This window comes from Aythya ferina (genome assembly GCF_964211825.1).
Source record: "Aythya ferina genome assembly, chromosome: 5".
NCBI lineage: Eukaryota > Metazoa > Chordata > Aves > Anseriformes > Anatidae > Aythya > Aythya ferina.
In genome coordinates, this window is record NC_140301.1 from 52,810,637 (window position 1) to 52,829,035 (window position 18,399).

The following is an 18,399-nucleotide window of genomic DNA, read 5'->3' on the forward strand; positions in this document are numbered from 1 at the left end:
CATCTTCCTCTTCTTTAAAAACAAACAAACAAAAAAAAAGGGTGTTGATTAATTCCAACAGGCTATGGGTGCTACTGGTGTAGGCGATAGGATGGCTGTTCTGCTGGTCCGTGGGCAAAACTGGTGGTGGTGACTGCTGAGTAGACGTGATGCAGTACGTAATGCTTCAGCATAAGTTGTTAGGATTTATGGTGTCCTTCGTGTACCTTTCAAGATCGTGAGCAGCTGTTTTTATGATAGCTGATTGCAAAGAGGGCACCAAATCTAAGTATATGGACAGTGTTGAGAACTTGCTAGAGTTATTGGATTTATGGTCACAAAAAGCAACGCGTACTGACGTAGTGGTATTCTTATAAGATTGTAAAACTATGCAGTAAAATTTGTGTATTACCACTGCACAAATTCTATCTTTTTGGTTTTCTTTTAAAAGCATGGTTTGTGTTTCCTGGGATAACCATGAAGTGTTTTGAGGCTTTTTATGTCCTTATGATAAAGTGTGTGTCCTGCAGTTGCTTTAACCTAACTGTGCCATGAAAATCCATGTAACCCAGCTGCCATGACAGCATGCGTGGGTACCATGAAAGCGATGATGCAGCTCTGACTGAGCCATCCCAAGGCAAGGCAGTTTGTCACCTCATGGCACCGCGTGCTTTCTCAGTGCCCCTCGTGCTCCTGGCGTGGCCTGTTTTGGGCAGGATGCTTAAGAATGTTTTATATAGGAGAAAATGTGGAATTCCTAATATCCCACCTGACCCTCCCCTGTCCCAGCTCCATGCCATCCCCTCGGGTCCTGTCGCTGTCCCCAGAGAGCAGAGCTCAGCGCCTGCCCCTCCGCTCCCCTCGTGAAGGAGCTGCAGGCCTCCATGAGGCCTCCCCTCAGTCTGCTCTGCTCGGGGCTTAAGAAGCCCAGCTGCTCATGTATCTTCCCCTCTAGACCCTTCATCATCTTTGTAGTTCTCTTTTGGACACTCTAGCTATGAAACATGTAGTTGCTTTACATTTAATATTGGCTTTGGAGCAATAACAAGATGGTTCTGCTCAGTCTCTATTCCCTTACATATATTTGTTAGGAACTGCCCTATGACTGTTCTCTGCTGTGACAAAGAGCTGTATGCTGCAGGGGCAAAGCACGAGTAAGACAACAATACAGCTCTTGCTTTTGTGAGCAGAGGAGATAACATCTGTTGTGACCTTTTTTTTGTGGTTGTTTGGTTAGTTTATGTAATTAGTCTCCTCTTGTTTTGGTACAACATCGCTTTGCTTATTTGCTTGTGTTTCAGTTGTAACTTTATTGCTCAACAGACTCGGATCTGGTGATCCCAGCTGCCAGAACATGCCATCCTCACCTTGCATAATGCATGGGTCCTGCTTGTTTCAGAATTGAACTTCACATTCTTCAGAAAACATTTCTTTATTGTATTCCATATATTATATGGAATATTATTATATTTATTATATTCCATATATTCCTTTCATAGCTTACTTGTACATGTATGCAAAGACAAGGAAAAGTTAACTGTAGCTGGACTCTTAACACACCTTGTCTTCAGTCATAATCTTACTGAAAGCTGTTAGAAACTTATTTCTTTTTCTAAATACATTGGAGGGCACTGGATCCAGTGTGGCAACTTCCATTCAAGAGCAAGCTGTAGGCTGCAGCAAGAACACGAGTTAGGTGCAGGTGGAGCTGGAGGAGTGATAACTGTGGAAGTCTGGGACAAGCTGTGCCCAGGATAGGGGGCTGTTCCTCCTTGCCAGTCCTCAGGGATGCAAGGGGAAGAGTTGAGGTGACAGCTGGAGGTGGGCAGGGAGGAGGAGATGTATGTCCTGATGGTGATTAGTGGCGGTGATTCTGTCAGGGACTGCAAATACAGCAGTTTCTTTACTGTTTGAAGAGTTATGTTTAGGCAAAATTACTGTTGCTTTACACTTTAGAGTAATTGATACTTCAATGAGGATGTCTTTCTTCTGTAACGGGTAAATCACTTTATCATCAACAGATATCCCCTTGGGTTTCCTTCTCTGCCCCCATCTTGGGAGCTGGCTGTTTACGGAGTTCAGAAGAGAACTATGCCATAACATATTGAATTTGGCAGAATGGCTGAAGTTTGAATTTGGCTCATATTGGTTAAATCAAGCTTTTGATTTGGTTGCCTATTGTCCAGTATGCTAATCCGTGTTATTTCCAGCTGAGTTAAAGTGTAAAGTCATTAGAGCAGCGTGGGCCTTTTGTTTGTACAAGGAAAGGTTAAGTTCTACAGGCAGCTCATACTGCTGCCAGCATGTCTGCCCATCTGATTTGGGGGATTAATTACCTGTCCCAGCTGCCCTACGGAAGCCTGTGCTGAGCAGAACCATGACTGTGCCAAAGTTTGGAAAGCGTTTTGGTCGTGTCATGAGGAAACTTTTTCAGGAGCTCGAGTTTTGTTTTAGTTTGTCAGAACTGGGCACTTGCGTTAACCGTTGTGTTCAGCATAAAAGCTTTAATATCCTAATGTGTGTTTTAAAAATACACTCTGAAAATTCTGTAACAGAATTAACAAGCAGCCTAAGCAATATTAGCCTGTAATTATTTATGGACTGTCAGTATTGTTACAGTATTTGTTTCCAAGTCTGCTTTTGGTAACCACAGATAGCTGCTGGGGGTGTGAGGAGTGAGTAAGCCAAAGAGCAGCTTATGAACAGATTTTGAAAACAATTTGCATTTGATTGGATCAGAGATGAATAGAAGTTCTTAACTTTAAATGCTATTTTTCCCCAGACCTTTTTGATTAAATGTTTGTATGTATAAACATTTTTGGGTGTGCTTTTAAATGCATTCAGAAGTTGAAACTGTTATTTTCCTGTTAGAAGGACTTTGTTTTAAAGTTCAGCACTAGTTGTTATGCACAAGCCATTTAACTTTCATTTTATGCCTTTGTACATGTGAAGTGGAAAAATCTGGTTTGGGATGGAAGGAAATAAAGTACACAAGAAATGAAAGCAAATACTAGCTTCTTCATAAAGAGGTTGGCTTTAACAGGCAGAAGAGATGTATGCCGTGGATTCTAATGAGGACTTAGGGAGAAGTGAACTATGATTGTGGTTACTAGTTTAAATATCAAGCAAGTATATACTAGTTATGATGGGTTAACATATTTTCTCCGGTCTGTAGATGATACTTGAAAAAATGTAAGCTTGTTCATTGCTTTTATTTGTCTGATACACATGTTCTATCACATATATGAGAGAGAAAAATCTAGAAGTGTATGCAAAATACCAGAAAGTGTAGGTCTTTATCTAAATGACTGCCGATACTTGAAAGTTGTTTTAAGTAGAATATTGAATGGTGATTGTTCAGAACTGCAGAGCACATGGATAGTCTGATTCACAATCAGTAGTCCTGAAGGCCAACTTCATTATCTCATCTTACTTAGGTATTCTATTTTTTTTTTTTCCCGTTCAATTGTTGAATTTCCATCTCTTCCTTTTGGTTGCTTAAAACCTTTCTTCCTCCAGAGGTCATCAGATTTGAGGAAAAAAATCCTTGCTTTTACCAGCAGCTGCTTAACCATAACGGAATATCTTTGATATTATATGTTGTTGGTAATACATCTCTTTCTGTTGTTTAATTTAGATGACAGTGCCTCTGCTGCAAGCAGTATGGAGGTAACGGATCGCATTGCCTCTCTGGAGCAACGTGTCCAGATGCAAGAAGATGACATCCAGCTGCTTAAATCTGCCCTTGCTGATGTGGTTCGACGCTTGAATATTACAGAGGAACAACAGGCCATGCAGAACAAGAAAGGACCTACCAAAGGTTTGCATTTCAGATATATGTAAAATAGGTAGTGCAAGTCAATAAAAACATTTTGTGTATTAAACTAGGTTATTCTTTAGATCTTTGAAATGCTCAGAATCAGCAAATCAAAAAAAAGTTTGAAATTTAGCTCCTTAAAGAGAACACATACAAATCTCAATGGTTAAATCTGCAAGCCTTCTAAAGTTCCTATGAGTCACTGAAGCATTTTCATATTCTTACTGCTTATTCCACAGGCTACCTTGAACTTTGGCTACCACTTCCTGACTTTTTATCAAAATTAGTTTATAAACTCTTTGGGGAATGTTTCATCTTCTGTGGATGAAACTTGTAAGAGTTTTTCTGATGGGGGAAAAAATAACTGTAAATTCAAGCAAAATGCAACTTCAGTTAAAAATAACTCAAGTGTTTCTGGATGGTGGAGGCACGGTGATACGATCAACGAGATGGTGCAACACCAGCTGCTTGATTAAAAAAAAAAAGGAAAAGTACAGCTGCAGTTGGTGCCTGAATCAGCTACAGCACAGCAGATCCAGAGCCAGCTGGATTAAAGCTGTAACAGACGTTGCTACTCTGCAATGTCCTGTGTTGTGCACATGCGCTGCAGAGTGCTCTTGCCTGGTCCATTTCCTACACGAATATGTTGGCTTGTAGGCAATCAGAAAGGCTTGAGTTAAATGTCCAGCACTTCACTGAGGCAAGGGCTTATTAGAACCCTACTGATGTGATGTACTGTCATCGGTGTGTCTGTAAAGGCGTGGAAAATTGCCTGTTTGGAGCTTAGTGGAAGAATGTGAGCTATTTTTGGGTAATCTTCGGAGTAAGAGTGATGGCAACCTAGATAAGAAAAAAAAGTATGGCTGACTTTGTAGTCTTTCTGTTGTCTAAACCATGATGTCTTGAATTAAAATTTTAATTTGTATTAATACGTGTAGGAAGTGTCACTTAATTATGGATTCATAACTTTTTCAGAGCTACAAATTGTTTTACTTTGTGACTTTGTGCAAGATATTTACTTTTAGGCATTGATTTAACAGAATACATAAGGAACTACTTAATTTGCTGAACTGAGATCTTAAGTTTGTTTTAATATTTTGGATCTGGAAATGGGGAAAAGAGAAAGGAACAGAATTTCAGAGCCAGATTAGTTAATTGTATATGATGCTATTTTTTGGATAGAATATGTATTAAATGTCCGTGATGTTGTTCTCTCGTTCTGTTCCCTTCATGTTGTATTCTCCTCATTTTGTCCTTGTTTGTTCAATTGCAAAAAAATATTTAAAATATCTGATAAGTTGAATGTTACTGAAGGTAGTCTGTTCCATCAAATGTGGTTGTACAAGGGATAAAGAGGCTTTATGTTGCCTGTAAAATAGTTATTATCTGATGTGTGGAGGAAATAAAGTCTAGTTATTATTGCTGAATTGTAACCAGATCAGTTCTTCTTGCCTGCTGGCTTTACTTATCAAAATACAGAGCCAAGCTTTCATGGGTTCTGTGAACAGAACTGTAAATTGGGAGAGACTTTCATGGTTATGGCAGGTAGTTAAAGCCGTAGTTCAAAGTACATTCATAAAAAAACTTCTATAAGCCTATATTTCTGCCTTCTATGGCTGTTTTTTAAAATGTGCATGTGGCATAAATACTTCTGATTGTATGTGGGAAATTGCAGTGTAAGAAGCTGTACATGTGACAATGCAAACCGGGGGCTATAAAGGCTAACTGCTCATCCATTACCTAGTATATAGCGCTTGTACCATTAGTGTATGGTCAGGCTTATTAAACATATTCTAAAACATGAAAGAATGTGAGGTATCCTGATGGTTTGTTTCTTCCAGCTGTTTTGTCATGTACATTTCCCATGATGGCCCATTTTCCCTGTAGTAGGCCCAGCTACTTTATAAGAGACCGCATGCAATCACTTAGCCCAGAAGACCAAGTTCCATTTCAGTTCATTTTGGTAACTTGGACTAGCATTTCAGTGGCTCCTAACAGTGAGTGGTAGGAGAGACACTTGCTTGGGCATGGGTGAAACTGGAACTGTGGCTTCTTGTGTTTTGTCTCTTGGGCTAAGTGTGACCCGATCTGCTTTCTTTCCATTGATCATTTAATGAGCAATTCCACACTTATAATTTTTAAAAGTGGAATTTGGTCTCACAAAGCGTCATCAAAATCTCATCCGCACAACTGGTATTTGAAGCACAGTACATACGTGCTGTTTCGTTTGCTCAGTCCAGAATTAAGTGTGTGCGTGACCTAGGGTGGTTCTGCCCTTTGAAGCAGTTTTTGGATCCCCAATGTACTGTTTAAAGTCTGGAACAAGAAGCTTCATGGGACAGAAAACAACATATTCCCAGTACTTCATAATTAAAATTGCTTTAAAGATTTCAAGATTAAGGCTTTCAAACATACAGTGGAAAAGAGCTCAACCTTGTTTTCAGTCTGTGTGCGTTCTTGCTCTAGACTTGAGCTGGGCAGCATAAAAGCAGTGTAAGTCACAGGTGCCGAGCTGCTTATCTGCTGTTTGTGGAGCTCCTTCACTAATGGTGGCTTTTTTTTTTTTTCCCCTTCCTTATTTAATTCAGCTACTTCGTGGAGTTCAGTATGGCTTCCTGTCTTTGTTTTACTCTTGTTTGTTGTTCTTTCCTTTTGCAATTATTGGTTTGTTTGTAAACTTAATGGCCCTATTAATCCATAGATCAGAGTATGATTAAAAAAGCTGCTGCTGAGGCTGGTAAACATGTCAGTACTGCTACCACAGGTAAGACCTTGAAGCAACAGAACTTCCAAAATAAATGTTACTGACAAAGAAATAATACGAGTGTGTTTGAGTTGCTGACATCCACTTCTTCTAACAGTAATGACACGCTTGGAGTTGTTTGACTGTTACATCAATTACCACTGGTATGAAACAGCTTTGTAAAAAAACTAAGTAGTGCCAGAGTAAATAGTGGATTAATTGAATAATTTGTATTTTTTTCTGTGTGCCATGAAAGAGTTTTGTGTTGTTGCTTTCTGTAGTATCTGCTCATGTGGCTAAATCTTTAAACCTCCAGCAAGCGTGGATTCTGGGCTGGGGCTGGATCTGAAGCAAAAACCTCTGACTGCTAAAAGTTGCAGGGTTTATTACTGGCTGTTGCTAGCTTCAATTTCATAAGGTTAAGAGAATAACCTCCAGCTGGAGTTCACTTCAGCTACCTTTTAATAGGCATTTTTTATATAACAATAAAGAAGGAAAAATGTTTTAATCATTTGTTTATTTAACTTTATTATTCTAACTTATGATCTCAAAGCCTCATGAAAGTTTTGTGAGCTACAGAAATCGTGACAGGAAACAAGAATACAACTGCTTAACTGCAGCCATCTGATTCTCTAATATACAACAGAATCTGTTTTATATGTTAATTATACATTAAATACACAGTAATACATGAAGTAATTATGGCATTACAGTAATTAGTCAGGAAACGTAGTAGGGCATGGAGCTGTGGAATGAATAGAGTAGAAGTAAATAGGATCATGATGTCTGATTTAATTTATTTTTATTTTAAGTGTGAGAAGCAAAAGCACAGTAAGTTTTAGCTGTTTTGTATTGCCTCTTGCTGTGGATTAACCGTGGTAGGCAGCTGAGCCCCACACAGCCACTCACTCCTCCCCAGCATGACAGGGGAGAGAGTTGGAAAGGTGAAAGTGAGAACTCCTGGGCTGAGATAAAGACACTTCACTTGCTAAAGCAAAACTGTGCGTGCAGATGTTCAGCCATTTGGAAAGCAGGGCTCTGTCATCTGTAATTGTTGCTTGGGAAGACAAATGCCATCACTCTGAACGTGCTCCCTCACCCCTTCCCCTTCATCCCAGCTTTTATTACTGAGCATGACCCCTTAAGGCATGGGACATCCCTTTGGGCAGTTTGGTCAGCTGCCCTGGTTGTGTCCCCTCCCAGCTTCTGGTGCACCCCCAGCCTTCTCTTGCTGGCAGGATGGTGTGGGAAACAGAAAGGACCTTGACTCTGTAAGCACTGCTCTGCAATAACTCAAGCATCAGTGCACTAGCAACACTGTTTTGGTCACAAATCCAATATATAGCACCATAAAAGCTACTATGAAGAAAATTAACTCTGTCCCTGTGAAAAATCAGTACAGCTCTAAAAGCTGTCTGTTAAAATAGATCATGGGAACAGGGCTGGAAGGTACCCCACTTTTGTCTTTAGTCTTTCCTTAAAGCTGCCTGTAAAAAGAGAGCTCTTGCTTTTTGTGTCCTTGCTAAGAATGGTACTGGTCAACCCATTCAGTCTTCCGCAGTTACAGGCTGTCTCAGTGGGCATGGAGCTGTTTCTTTTTCCTTTGTTGACCTGGTTTCATGTCATCCTTCACTCCTTTAAGCCAAACAGTCCTTATTGCTTCAATATTTACTGATGGGAAGTAACTATATGATGAATACGTAACAAGCAAGTATATATTTTAATCAAATTAACTGCTTTGGTACACGTCAGGCAAATATAATTTGTCTTGAAACTTGCACTCAAATAGATAATATTTACTGATGCAATCTTTTCAATGCACAGGCTTCCATTTTTTTGTTTGTTTGCTCAGTACATATGACTTCAGGTGAACAAGTCAATACGTGCTTGCAGTCTGCTGCAATAAGATGCTATCATAACATAATCTAGAACTGTAATTGTTAGTTTTTCTTTGTTTTGACTTTTTAGATTATCCTCAGCAATCTTTTTGTTTTTCTTTTCCAGAGTATTCCGTAGGTATTTTCACTGAACTTCACAAGGTTGTCAGATATTTTCTCCTGTGTTTCTTAAGTGGCTTATGGCTGTTCAGTTTCCCTTGGGTATTCTTTCTTTGACCCCAGAGATTTTTGGCATCTTTACAAAGATAGCTTGTAATACAGCGTGCTGTCAAGTTTCAAGTGTTATACAAAGATTTGGTTTTCATCCTTGCTGTGCAGAGAGCACTAGTCATGCTTGTGTCTGTGTTTCCAGGGTATGTTCTGCTATAGTTCTCATGTAAGTACTCATTGCTTGCAGTTTTAACCACTGTTTGGTTTTGTAACTAACTTCTAACGTACTTGAATGGAACTTCTCAGTTATTCTAATAGTAGTTACAAGTTAGATGTGTATAACAATTTTTTTTTTTTGAGCCAACATTTGGTCAGAACATAAATAGATAGTGTCAAATTATTATTAAGTCCACAGTTTTGGTGTTTTCAATAGCTTTTTCTGACTGAGGGATAAAATTACTGTTTGTCAAACAGAAGCCCACATTCTTTCAAATAAGAGGTGTGTGTGTGTGTAGATGGAGAATAAGGATTTATTAACAGATTATTTGCTCGTGGAAAACCTGTATGAATGTTAAGGAATAAAGGGCAGGAGTTCCTGGGGTAGCAGCCTGCTTTCATTTCTAGCACATTTCTGAGCATCATCCAGGTGGGCAACAGACAGATGCTCTTTTAGCAAAGCAGGATTGGTTTGGGTGGCAATAGCTGCCTTTGCACTTACCAGTAAGCTGATTGAGCTAGAGTAGGGTTTTACAGGTGTGACAGTTATGGAATTGTGTGATGAATCCATATGCAGATGATTTCATGTCATTATAAATAACAAGGAGGATTTTTTTTTTTTTAAAGTCCACATCCATAGTAAATTTGGCAATAATGAAACAAAAATGGCATACAAGACAGATATTTTTAAATATTCTAACGTTGTTTTCTGGAGGAAAAAAAAAAAAGAAAGTAAAACCAATGATTTCATCTTCTGCTTGTTTTACAGCAAGACCTCTGGTACAAACACTGCCTTTAAGGACTACTGTTAATAATGGAACTGTGTTACCAAAGAAACCAAGTGGCTCTTTACCTTCCCCATCAGGAACCAGAAAGGAAACTGTATCACCAGCAGCAAAAAGGTACATAATGTAACACTATAATTGTTAAACTGAGAAAATAATGAATCTCTTCCTTCAAGCATCCAAATACGTGTTTTTTTTCTTACTTTCAAAGCAATGGTCTATATGTATTTAGTTCAGAGAGAGATGGAGTTCATTCTAATAAACTTTAAACTTATTTGATCTAATTAATTGGAATTGAGGTTATTGCTGCGAATATTGAAAGAACACACAATGCTTAATCTACTAGTTTGTATTATTTTCTTGCTGCTGTAGTCTAACAAAATAACATATTTCTACTGTTGTGTAACATGACATGAAAAGTATGGCAGCAATTCTTTTAATAGCTGTTAGAAAACAGTCTGGAGAGTAACTGTGCTATCATTACAGATCAGCATGTCACCTATGGTTGTTTTCTCTCAGTAAAAGTTATCTTGAAACTGCCTGCACAATGCTATAAGCATCTCAGGGAAGAGAATTCTATGCCTAGGACAGTCATGCAAATGAGAATATCAAGTTTTATGTATCTTACCATTAGCATGTATTTATGCCCTTTAATAATTACTCAATTTGCTTTGTGTGTGTGTGTTTTTGCGGGTGACATGTATGCTTGTTTTGTACACGTAGGTTATAAGAAACGCAACGGATTGGGTGGAGCAAGTTCAAGTTGTGTGTGATAGTTGTGGTGTTGGTCTGTTGTACTGTTTGCCTGTAAAAGACAATGCTATGGGGGGATTTTTTTTGCCTTTTTTTTTTTTTTTTTTTAACACTTTGTTGTGTGTCATCCTTAGCATTTTTTGGAGATGATGATCTCATCTCTGAGGAAGGCAAGTTGTGGAAATGAGAGTATTAACATGCTAAGGGCTGAGGCTTCCTTTGTAAAGAGACGTCTTCCTTAAAGGGGAGATGGTGACTGTATGCAACTCTTTTTTACTCATTTGAAGGCAACTGGTTTTCCAGAAGCTCTGGGTTTTGTTGTTATAGAGAGGCTGTGCCATGCGGAATTAATAGTGGAAAGCACTGTAGTTATTTCAGTGTCACCCAAATAGAATTGGGCTTCTATGAAATGGGGCTCACAGCAGCTGCAGGTTTTGGTAGGTTTGCTTGAATCAGCCCTTAAGATAAGAGAAGGAAGGTAAATACTGTATAAACGTTTCTGTTATCAGAATTATGTTATCAGAATTTAGCAAGTGGGTGGAAAAACCTGTCTTTTAAAGAGAAAAATGATTAGTATTAAAAAAGTCACTATTTTGATTCACTATGGTGAATTTTGAAGTAAACTTGTTCTTTGCAAGCTTTTTTTTCTCAATAATTCTAATTTTATTCTTGTTAATTAAACACATCATTTTAAGTGGTGATTATGAAACAAAGTGAGATCACAAGTATTGCCCTGCCTCACTTGTGTACAAAGGGTGTGACTTGCAAGTCTGTACGCTCGCTATCCAAGGTTCAACGGAGGACTTTCTGCTCCAGAGCAGGGTGGGTCAAATGGAGGTGAAAATCACACTTGTCCTTTCTCTGTGCTGAGAAGCCTTTGCATAACTCAAGCCATCCATCGGACAGTGCCTGCAAAGCTCCCAGTCCCCGTAGATAAATACATCCTGCAGTCTGGATGCCCTCTGTGCTAGTGGGAAAGTCCTTAGGGGATTCCTTAGGGAGTGTTTAATGACTCTTGGCTCATCTGTGAGTGAAATCTTCCAAAGCATAAGGATTTTAATGTCCTTTTCTTATGTTTCCTTTTTGCTATGGGGGCTGAACTGAAGGTGCTTTAAATATGCAATATTAAAATGTGTATTCCATTTTAGGAAAGAAAAAATACATATGAGTAGTTTGTCTGTTATAGACAGAAGCTTATTAGAGTGCTTAAATCTAGGAATGCATGCTTATATCCTGAAAAAAAATCCGGGTGCTGTAGAATTCCTATTCCCTTCAAACACTAAAATGCTGTATTGATTTAATTCAATATTCAATTTTATTTATTAGTTTATTTTAAATTAAACTATATTAAAGTATATTTCTGTGCCTTAGCTATAAATACAGTTTGAGAGGAAGTGTTGAAGGGGAGTGTTAAAAGACCTTCTTAATGAATTACTGTACAAAACTTTTAGTAAATAGTTCTCTACAATCATTAGTTTTTGATAACGACCCTTAAAATAATTTAGGGGATTTTGTGTTTTGTAGTATAGCATGCTTCAAGTATTCAGTATTCAAAGGTTATGTCTTAACTGTTCCATGTAGCTTACTTGCGAATAGTCAAGTAGATGAGTTCATTAATATAAATTAATTCATACTTTGTATTTATAACGGGCTGTTCTGCATTCAGGAGCTGTATGTGGATATGCATAAAGGTAATATGAATATAGCGACAAGGTCAAATAGTTCCCTTTTTTCAGGTGGGTAGAACTTGTTAAGAAGCTTCACTTAATGATGAAGAGTTTATAGTGTGTAATTTTTAATAACTTTGTAAATTATCATCTCTACTAATGTCATAGAATCATTAAGTTTGGAAAAGACCTCCAAGATCATCTGGTCCAACCATCACCCTACTGCCAATATCACCCACTGCCATGGTTTTATAGTGCTCTTCTCATATAAAGTGATTCTAAAACTGCCACTACTTCACAATGTAGGTATTCTATTAGTCCAAAACGTGATGTTGTGGAATAGCAGCTCCAAATAGTATTAAGTGGTTATAGATGCTTTAAAACTTAATTTCAGCTTGGATACTTTAATACTTTTCCTATATAATACAGGTGCAGAATGAAAAAATTCAGTTTTTCAGAACTTTAAAAAAACCAAACAAACAAAAAAAGTAAAATTTGAGAGGTAAAGTGAAAGAAAAGTTTTGTTTTGTTTTTAAAGAAGAAACTTCTTTTATGAATCTTATTTTAAACCTTCAGTCCGCTGTTGTGAACTACAAATATATGCTATGGTTAATATAATAAAAATTTCATCATCTTCTACTGTGAGCATATTTTCAAAAGAGACATACACCTAGGTTAGTGGAATCCCTGCCAAATGTTTATCTGAACACTGTTATGAAAAGGGGATTTACAAATAAGTAACTTCTGATTCTTCCTTTCTCTCATTTAAAAAACGAGGTTACCTAATGTGTGGTATCCAACTGCAGTGATTTTGATCTGTCCCTTGAAACAGCATGTCGTGTATCTGTATAAATACATGCAAATAATCTCTGTGGAGATCAAGTGTGCGTCCATACATGCCATTGCTTAGAAATAGATGTGCTTATCAATAAGTCTACAATCTCATTTCATACAGTAGCTGTGTTTAAATGTATTGGTAAACTCATTTGAACCCGCAGGTTGGTATACTGTTCATCCCCTTTGCTGGATTACCAAGGAGATGCAGTTCAGAGTTCACTATGTTTTCCAGTTTCCCATTTAATATCTGAAATGGAAATGACTTCTTCTGGCAGGAATATAAAATTGCAGATAAAAAAAAAAAAAAAAAAAAAGGCTTGAGGCTGAAAGGGTGGAACTAGCAGAGTTTTTATTCAGATTCTGCCACATTCCCTCAATGACCTTATGCAAATCACTTAACCTCTATGCATATTGGTTTTCCATATGTAAAGTGTGCATCTCTGGGTATCAGTAGGTTGTTATAAGGCCTAATGTGTTAATTAGAACCAGATCTTGTAAAATGTTGAGTAACCTCAACTGACTCCGACTTCAATTAGAACTGAGGGCACCAAACCCCCTTCAGCATTCAGCTCTTGTATAGCCAGAACCCAATTATCCAAGTTGAGGAAGGAATGAAATAACCTGAATAGGAAAAAATACAAGACACAGGTCAATCAGATGATAAAAATACACAGCAATAATGCAGTGCAAAACAGAAAACCTGGTGATGCTGGTGATTCTGATCCAGCACCAACGCGTGCTGCAAAGCTGCACGGCTGCCAGGTGCAAGCTGGCTGCTGCGGAGCTGAAGTGATTTAGTGATGGACTGGATAATCACCTGACACAGATAATCAAGAATTGCCTGTCTTTGTAAAGTGTCTGAAAGTCGTCTTCACAAAGAAACTCATCTCAGGGAATGTGATTTTAAATTTCATGTGTTTAGTGTATGCTGTAGAAGTCAGGAATTGAGCTATTTTGTGTGCCAGCTTTTTACACTCTGCCATATTTTTATTTTTGAATTTTATGTGTAGGATAATTATTTGAAAATTTCATTCAAAATAAGTTGGTCTTTTTGTATCATGAACAGAACTTTCCCTTCCCCCAGCACTCTTCCTTTCAGATGTAATGTGGCTTGAAGTTCATTGCTTAACACTAAATTTGCCTTTGGAATGTGTCCAGCACTCAGTAGTAATGTTCTGTGTTCCCTATTAAAATCTAGCTTTTTGTGAGTCATCTAGGATAGCTTTGTTTCCAATAGTTGAAGGGGAAAAAGGAAAAAAAGAAAAAAAAAGAAAAATGTAAGGGAGGAGAGTGCAGACAGTACCTTTCCCAGTGGGGATGCTGATGCAGACCGTAGGCTAGCATATACTCTGCCTTTCAAAAAGAGACAATCAGTCATTCTTTCTTCTTGAGCAGATTGTAAAGCATTACAATGCTGCAAAACTCTGACAATGGAGATCAAAAGGAAGAAACTGGAACAAAGAAAACATAAAAAAGCTTTGTTTGTAGGGAGAATAAAATACTTTAATATGATGAATTCCTGTTCTTCTAAACTCTAAACACATGGCCCCTAGGAAATTGTTCAGTCTCCTGGAATTAATGTTCTCCATTCTGTTCTGGGGGCAACAATGATTTGTAACTGGCACACACACACTCTGTATCAAACCTTCAATTTAGTCTTCTGTTTAACACTCTCAAAGAAAATGTTTTTAAATAAAACGAGTATAAATTAAAAAAACCCTCTCCATTGAACTTCAAGTGGCAAACTATTATGCCACTTCACTATATCTTGAACAATTAAAGTTATTAGTGTGCTTTGCTCAAAGGCATAATGAAATTGAAGTCGTATATTATTCTTGAATTTATTCTAATTGATTTAAATGAGGGTCAGAAAGAGTGCTAGACAAGTTTCAAAATATTAATATTGTTGGCTACTGTCTAAGAGCATTGTGCACTATTTTTATGTATTTATTAGAAAGCTTTATTTTTTCCCCCCCCAATATTTGTTAATTAAACATACTTATATGCGTGTGTGTATAAATATTTATGTATGTATTGGCCAGATTTGCTCTCTGCAATCCAGTGATGCAACCATTTGAAACAAGCTGAGCAGTGCTGTGTGTGTATGTGTGTGAATGGGTGAGGATTTCTTTTCTTGTGTTTACCATTGCTTTTTTTAAATAGTCTTTTGTCTTCTAGCAGGATCATCTGTCTGTTTCCTCGGATAGCCTCTTTGATTTTTCTTTCTTGTTTTTAGTAGCTTTCAAAATGGTCAGTGTATTTGGAGCGTTGCTAAGATTTTGTCATTCAAAGATACATTGGTGTTCTGAAATGTATGGTTTGAAATGATCAAACGTCTATCCAAGTCGATAAGCGCTGTGTTGTTCACTCTTGCACGTGACTTCATATCTTGAACGCATGCGAATGTCTTTTAATGTAAGTTTGTTTTATATGTCTTGTTTCCATGTTTTATTGTTGCATTCACTTTTTATTCTGCTTTGTTTACGCACCTCTCGATCTGGATTAAGCAGGTCTGTGAATCTTCTCAATGCATGCAAACTGAAAAAGCCTGCTCTAAGGTGAGGGATCCTTAATAGCTTTGTAGTGTTGAAGCTCAGTTGTTTTTCCTTTCTGTTCTGTTTCGACACATAGAAAGTGGCTGTTTCAGTAGCAACATTAACATGGTAGAACTTAACTGCAATTATTATTCCCATTTTTAACATTTTCAGAAGTAAATTTAAAACTTCTCATCATGATAAATGCATTGCTATACTTAGACGATAGTTTCAGATACAATATCTTTGTTCTTCTATGCTAACGTCACTTTTACTAAAACAATATTTCATTAAATCACATTGCTTTAAGTTAAAAATTGTGTTAACAAATGTTATCTTTTTAACAATTTTGCAAATGCCTCTCCTTTTGCATCACTAATCTGGAAGCCAAATTCTGGAATCCAGTTACACTCTTATAGCCCTGGAAGTTAAACAAATACTTCCTATCATTTAAAGTTCTCCCTCAGGTGACAGTGTATCTGCTGTAGCAATGGATACAGTCGGTGTTCAACTCTGTAGCTACCAAAATGTGTTATGCCAAAACTGAGTTAATGTAATGGAATCAAAACATCCGGCTACGGTTCTCTTCCTGATCACCTGCTAATGCTTCTCACTGGGCTTTTGCTGGTGGTGTTGAAAATGTAAAATAAAATTTGTCAGAAGGTGGCGTTACTAATTAGTTTAATGGTAATAAAAGAGCTTAAAAGATTTTTTTTCTTCTGTTGTGGTAAAAGTAGGTTTTCTAGTGACAAGAGACTTCTTCAGTAAGCAGATAGCATTGCACATTTAAACTTCAGTCCCATTCATTTTTTTATCCATCCATTCATCTTTTGAATGTTGATAGCTATAAACATAAAACCCCATGCAACATTAAATTAGCTTAAAATTGCTTCAACAATTGCTACAGCGTTTCTAATATTAGCATAATTTGGTGATTTCCTTAATTTAATTTCAATGTAGGCTGATATTGCCTCTTGTTACGGCATCTTTTCCTTAACAGAGGAAGAAAGGTTTGATCCTACAAAATCGTAAGTGAGAGTTTCTGCAGTAGTGTGTATAATCTAGTGGAAGGACTTACACTAATGGAGATATCTTATGTGGAGTATTTTTGGTATTAGGGCTTCTTTTATGTTAAACTGGAGAAATATTACATGGGATGATGAGAGGCAGAGTTAAGTGCTTGCAGCATATTATTTAATCTATCAGAAGAGGTTTTTTTTCCCCATGCATTTGACATTGAGATGATTTGAAGAGTCTTAGGCTAGCTTAGGAAACACTAATTCCTGAAGTGACAACAGAATTAAATGCTTCTCACTGCTTTTTTGCTTCTTCCATGATTTTTTCAGTCTGTCCCTGTGTGTAGCATTCTGTTTGCTCTCTTACGTCTCTCTCTCCACAGGAAGTTATTTTTCTCAGCTTGATCATCTGAATGATGCTTGTTTTTAACACAAAAATGCAGCATTGAGCATCCATTCTACCACTGCATGATCCAGAAAGATTTTTGTGACGCTACCTGAGATGCATCATAAGATGTGTCTGCCCTGCGGAGGTTGCTGTGGGTGGGAGCTTCCTCTTAGAAAAGTGGTTGCTTTGCAGAGAGACTCTGGCTCAGTTGTTCCATCATTTCTGATGAACTAAGGAATAGGCATTCCCCACCTCACTGGTGAAAAGCCCTAAAGGAACAGGAATATTCTTTAAAAACAAACAAACAAACAAACAAAAAAAAAACAACAGTATCAATTGTTGTACAGTAGATAAGCTGAGTGTATTTTGACTGAACAGAAAAGTCCATCTCATTTCCTTCATTTATGAAGAGTTAACACCTCACTGTTTTTTTTTTTCCACACTATGCATGAAGTGGGAGAGTCTGAGGAGCTGATGGAGATAATACAGGAGGGATAGTTTTTAGGGGGAGGCAGGGAATAGTGCTCAAAGATACCTGAGGTGAGCCTTGTGGTAAGCAGACCACCCTTCTGGGTGTACAAAAGTAAAGGGAGGTGATGAAAGGACTGACCGGGACTTGAAGGGGCAGGGACAGGGAGGACTGAAATTTTCATGTGGAGGGGCAGATTGTGGTTGGGATCTGGGGAGAGGGAGGTGTGTGAGTATTGAAGTGTGGGCTTGGAAGCGATCATCAGTGTCCATGGTATTTGAGGCTGCTGAACGTTTAGTTGTGGGAATATGATGGGTAAAGGGGATGTTCCTGCTCTGATCTTTAGAGGAGGTAAAACAGTAGAGGGCTGGGGTGGGGGAAATAGGGACCCAAACACGGAGTCCTGTCCTGCTGATGCTGTGGAAGCGATTCCTGGTTTCTCTTTACTAGGTAATCCTGCTACTGTTTGGGCTTATGGTGCTCAGTCAGAGAGAGGTGGTTGTCTGAGGGGTGCCATAAGACATGCAAGATGCTCCTGTTAGGTATCTTTGCTGAAAGCATGGTTGAAGGGGAAGATTTTAACCTTTGGGAAACCCCTTGTTAGGAACTGGGGAAATGTGATCCCCACAGGTAATTTGGAAGCATACATTCTTGACAAGCTAACAGAGAGCTAGTATGCACTTTTTCATAAGCTTTACTCTGTGGTATGTTAAAACTAATTTTAAACCACTGCATAAATGAATTTAAGTGTGGATACGAAGCTAGCTTACTGGTGCTCAAATTTTGACCTAGTCTTGGCACTTTCTGTAGTCTGCAGGTGCCGGGTAATGTGCTTTAATCTTTTCCTTCTTGAGAAAATCCAAAAGTCCAGAGGCATAGATATGATATGAAATGATATGATATTTCAAAGATATGAAATGTAACATGGAAAGTAGATTTTACAGATTAGTCTGATGTTGGTGTGGCCCATCTGCTATCTTATGACTGAGCAAAAGCAGTACATTAGTCTGTTGCACCAGCTACTCTGCGAAACTCCTATGTAGGGTCTTTAATACATTGAATTTTGATTAAAACGGTTACATTATGGTCAGCTTTCTACTTGATACATATCTCGGAAATATTTGTCATAAAATATGTGCTTTTACAA

The 18,399-nt window shown here is 37.9% G+C and overlaps 1 protein-coding gene across 7 annotated transcripts in view; it reads left to right on the plus strand.

The window, feature by feature from the left end:
* The window catches only part of EML1 (EMAP like 1), a 121,910-nt gene that overhangs the window by 65,508 nt on the left and 38,003 nt on the right, over positions 1-18,399 (plus strand). For 4 of the 7 annotated variants that reach the window (XM_084520727.1, XM_084520728.1, XM_084520725.1 and 1 more), the window contains exons 2-3: positions 3,617-3,799; positions 9,573-9,705. In XM_084520727.1, the coding sequence (XP_084376853.1) occupies positions 3,617-3,799; positions 9,573-9,705 (316 nt within the window). Of the gene's footprint in view, positions 1-3,616; positions 3,800-6,497; positions 6,561-9,572; positions 9,706-18,399 lie in introns of all 7 variants that reach the window. The other 3 variants (XM_084520724.1, XM_084520722.1, XM_084520723.1) reach the window with 1 other exon arrangement.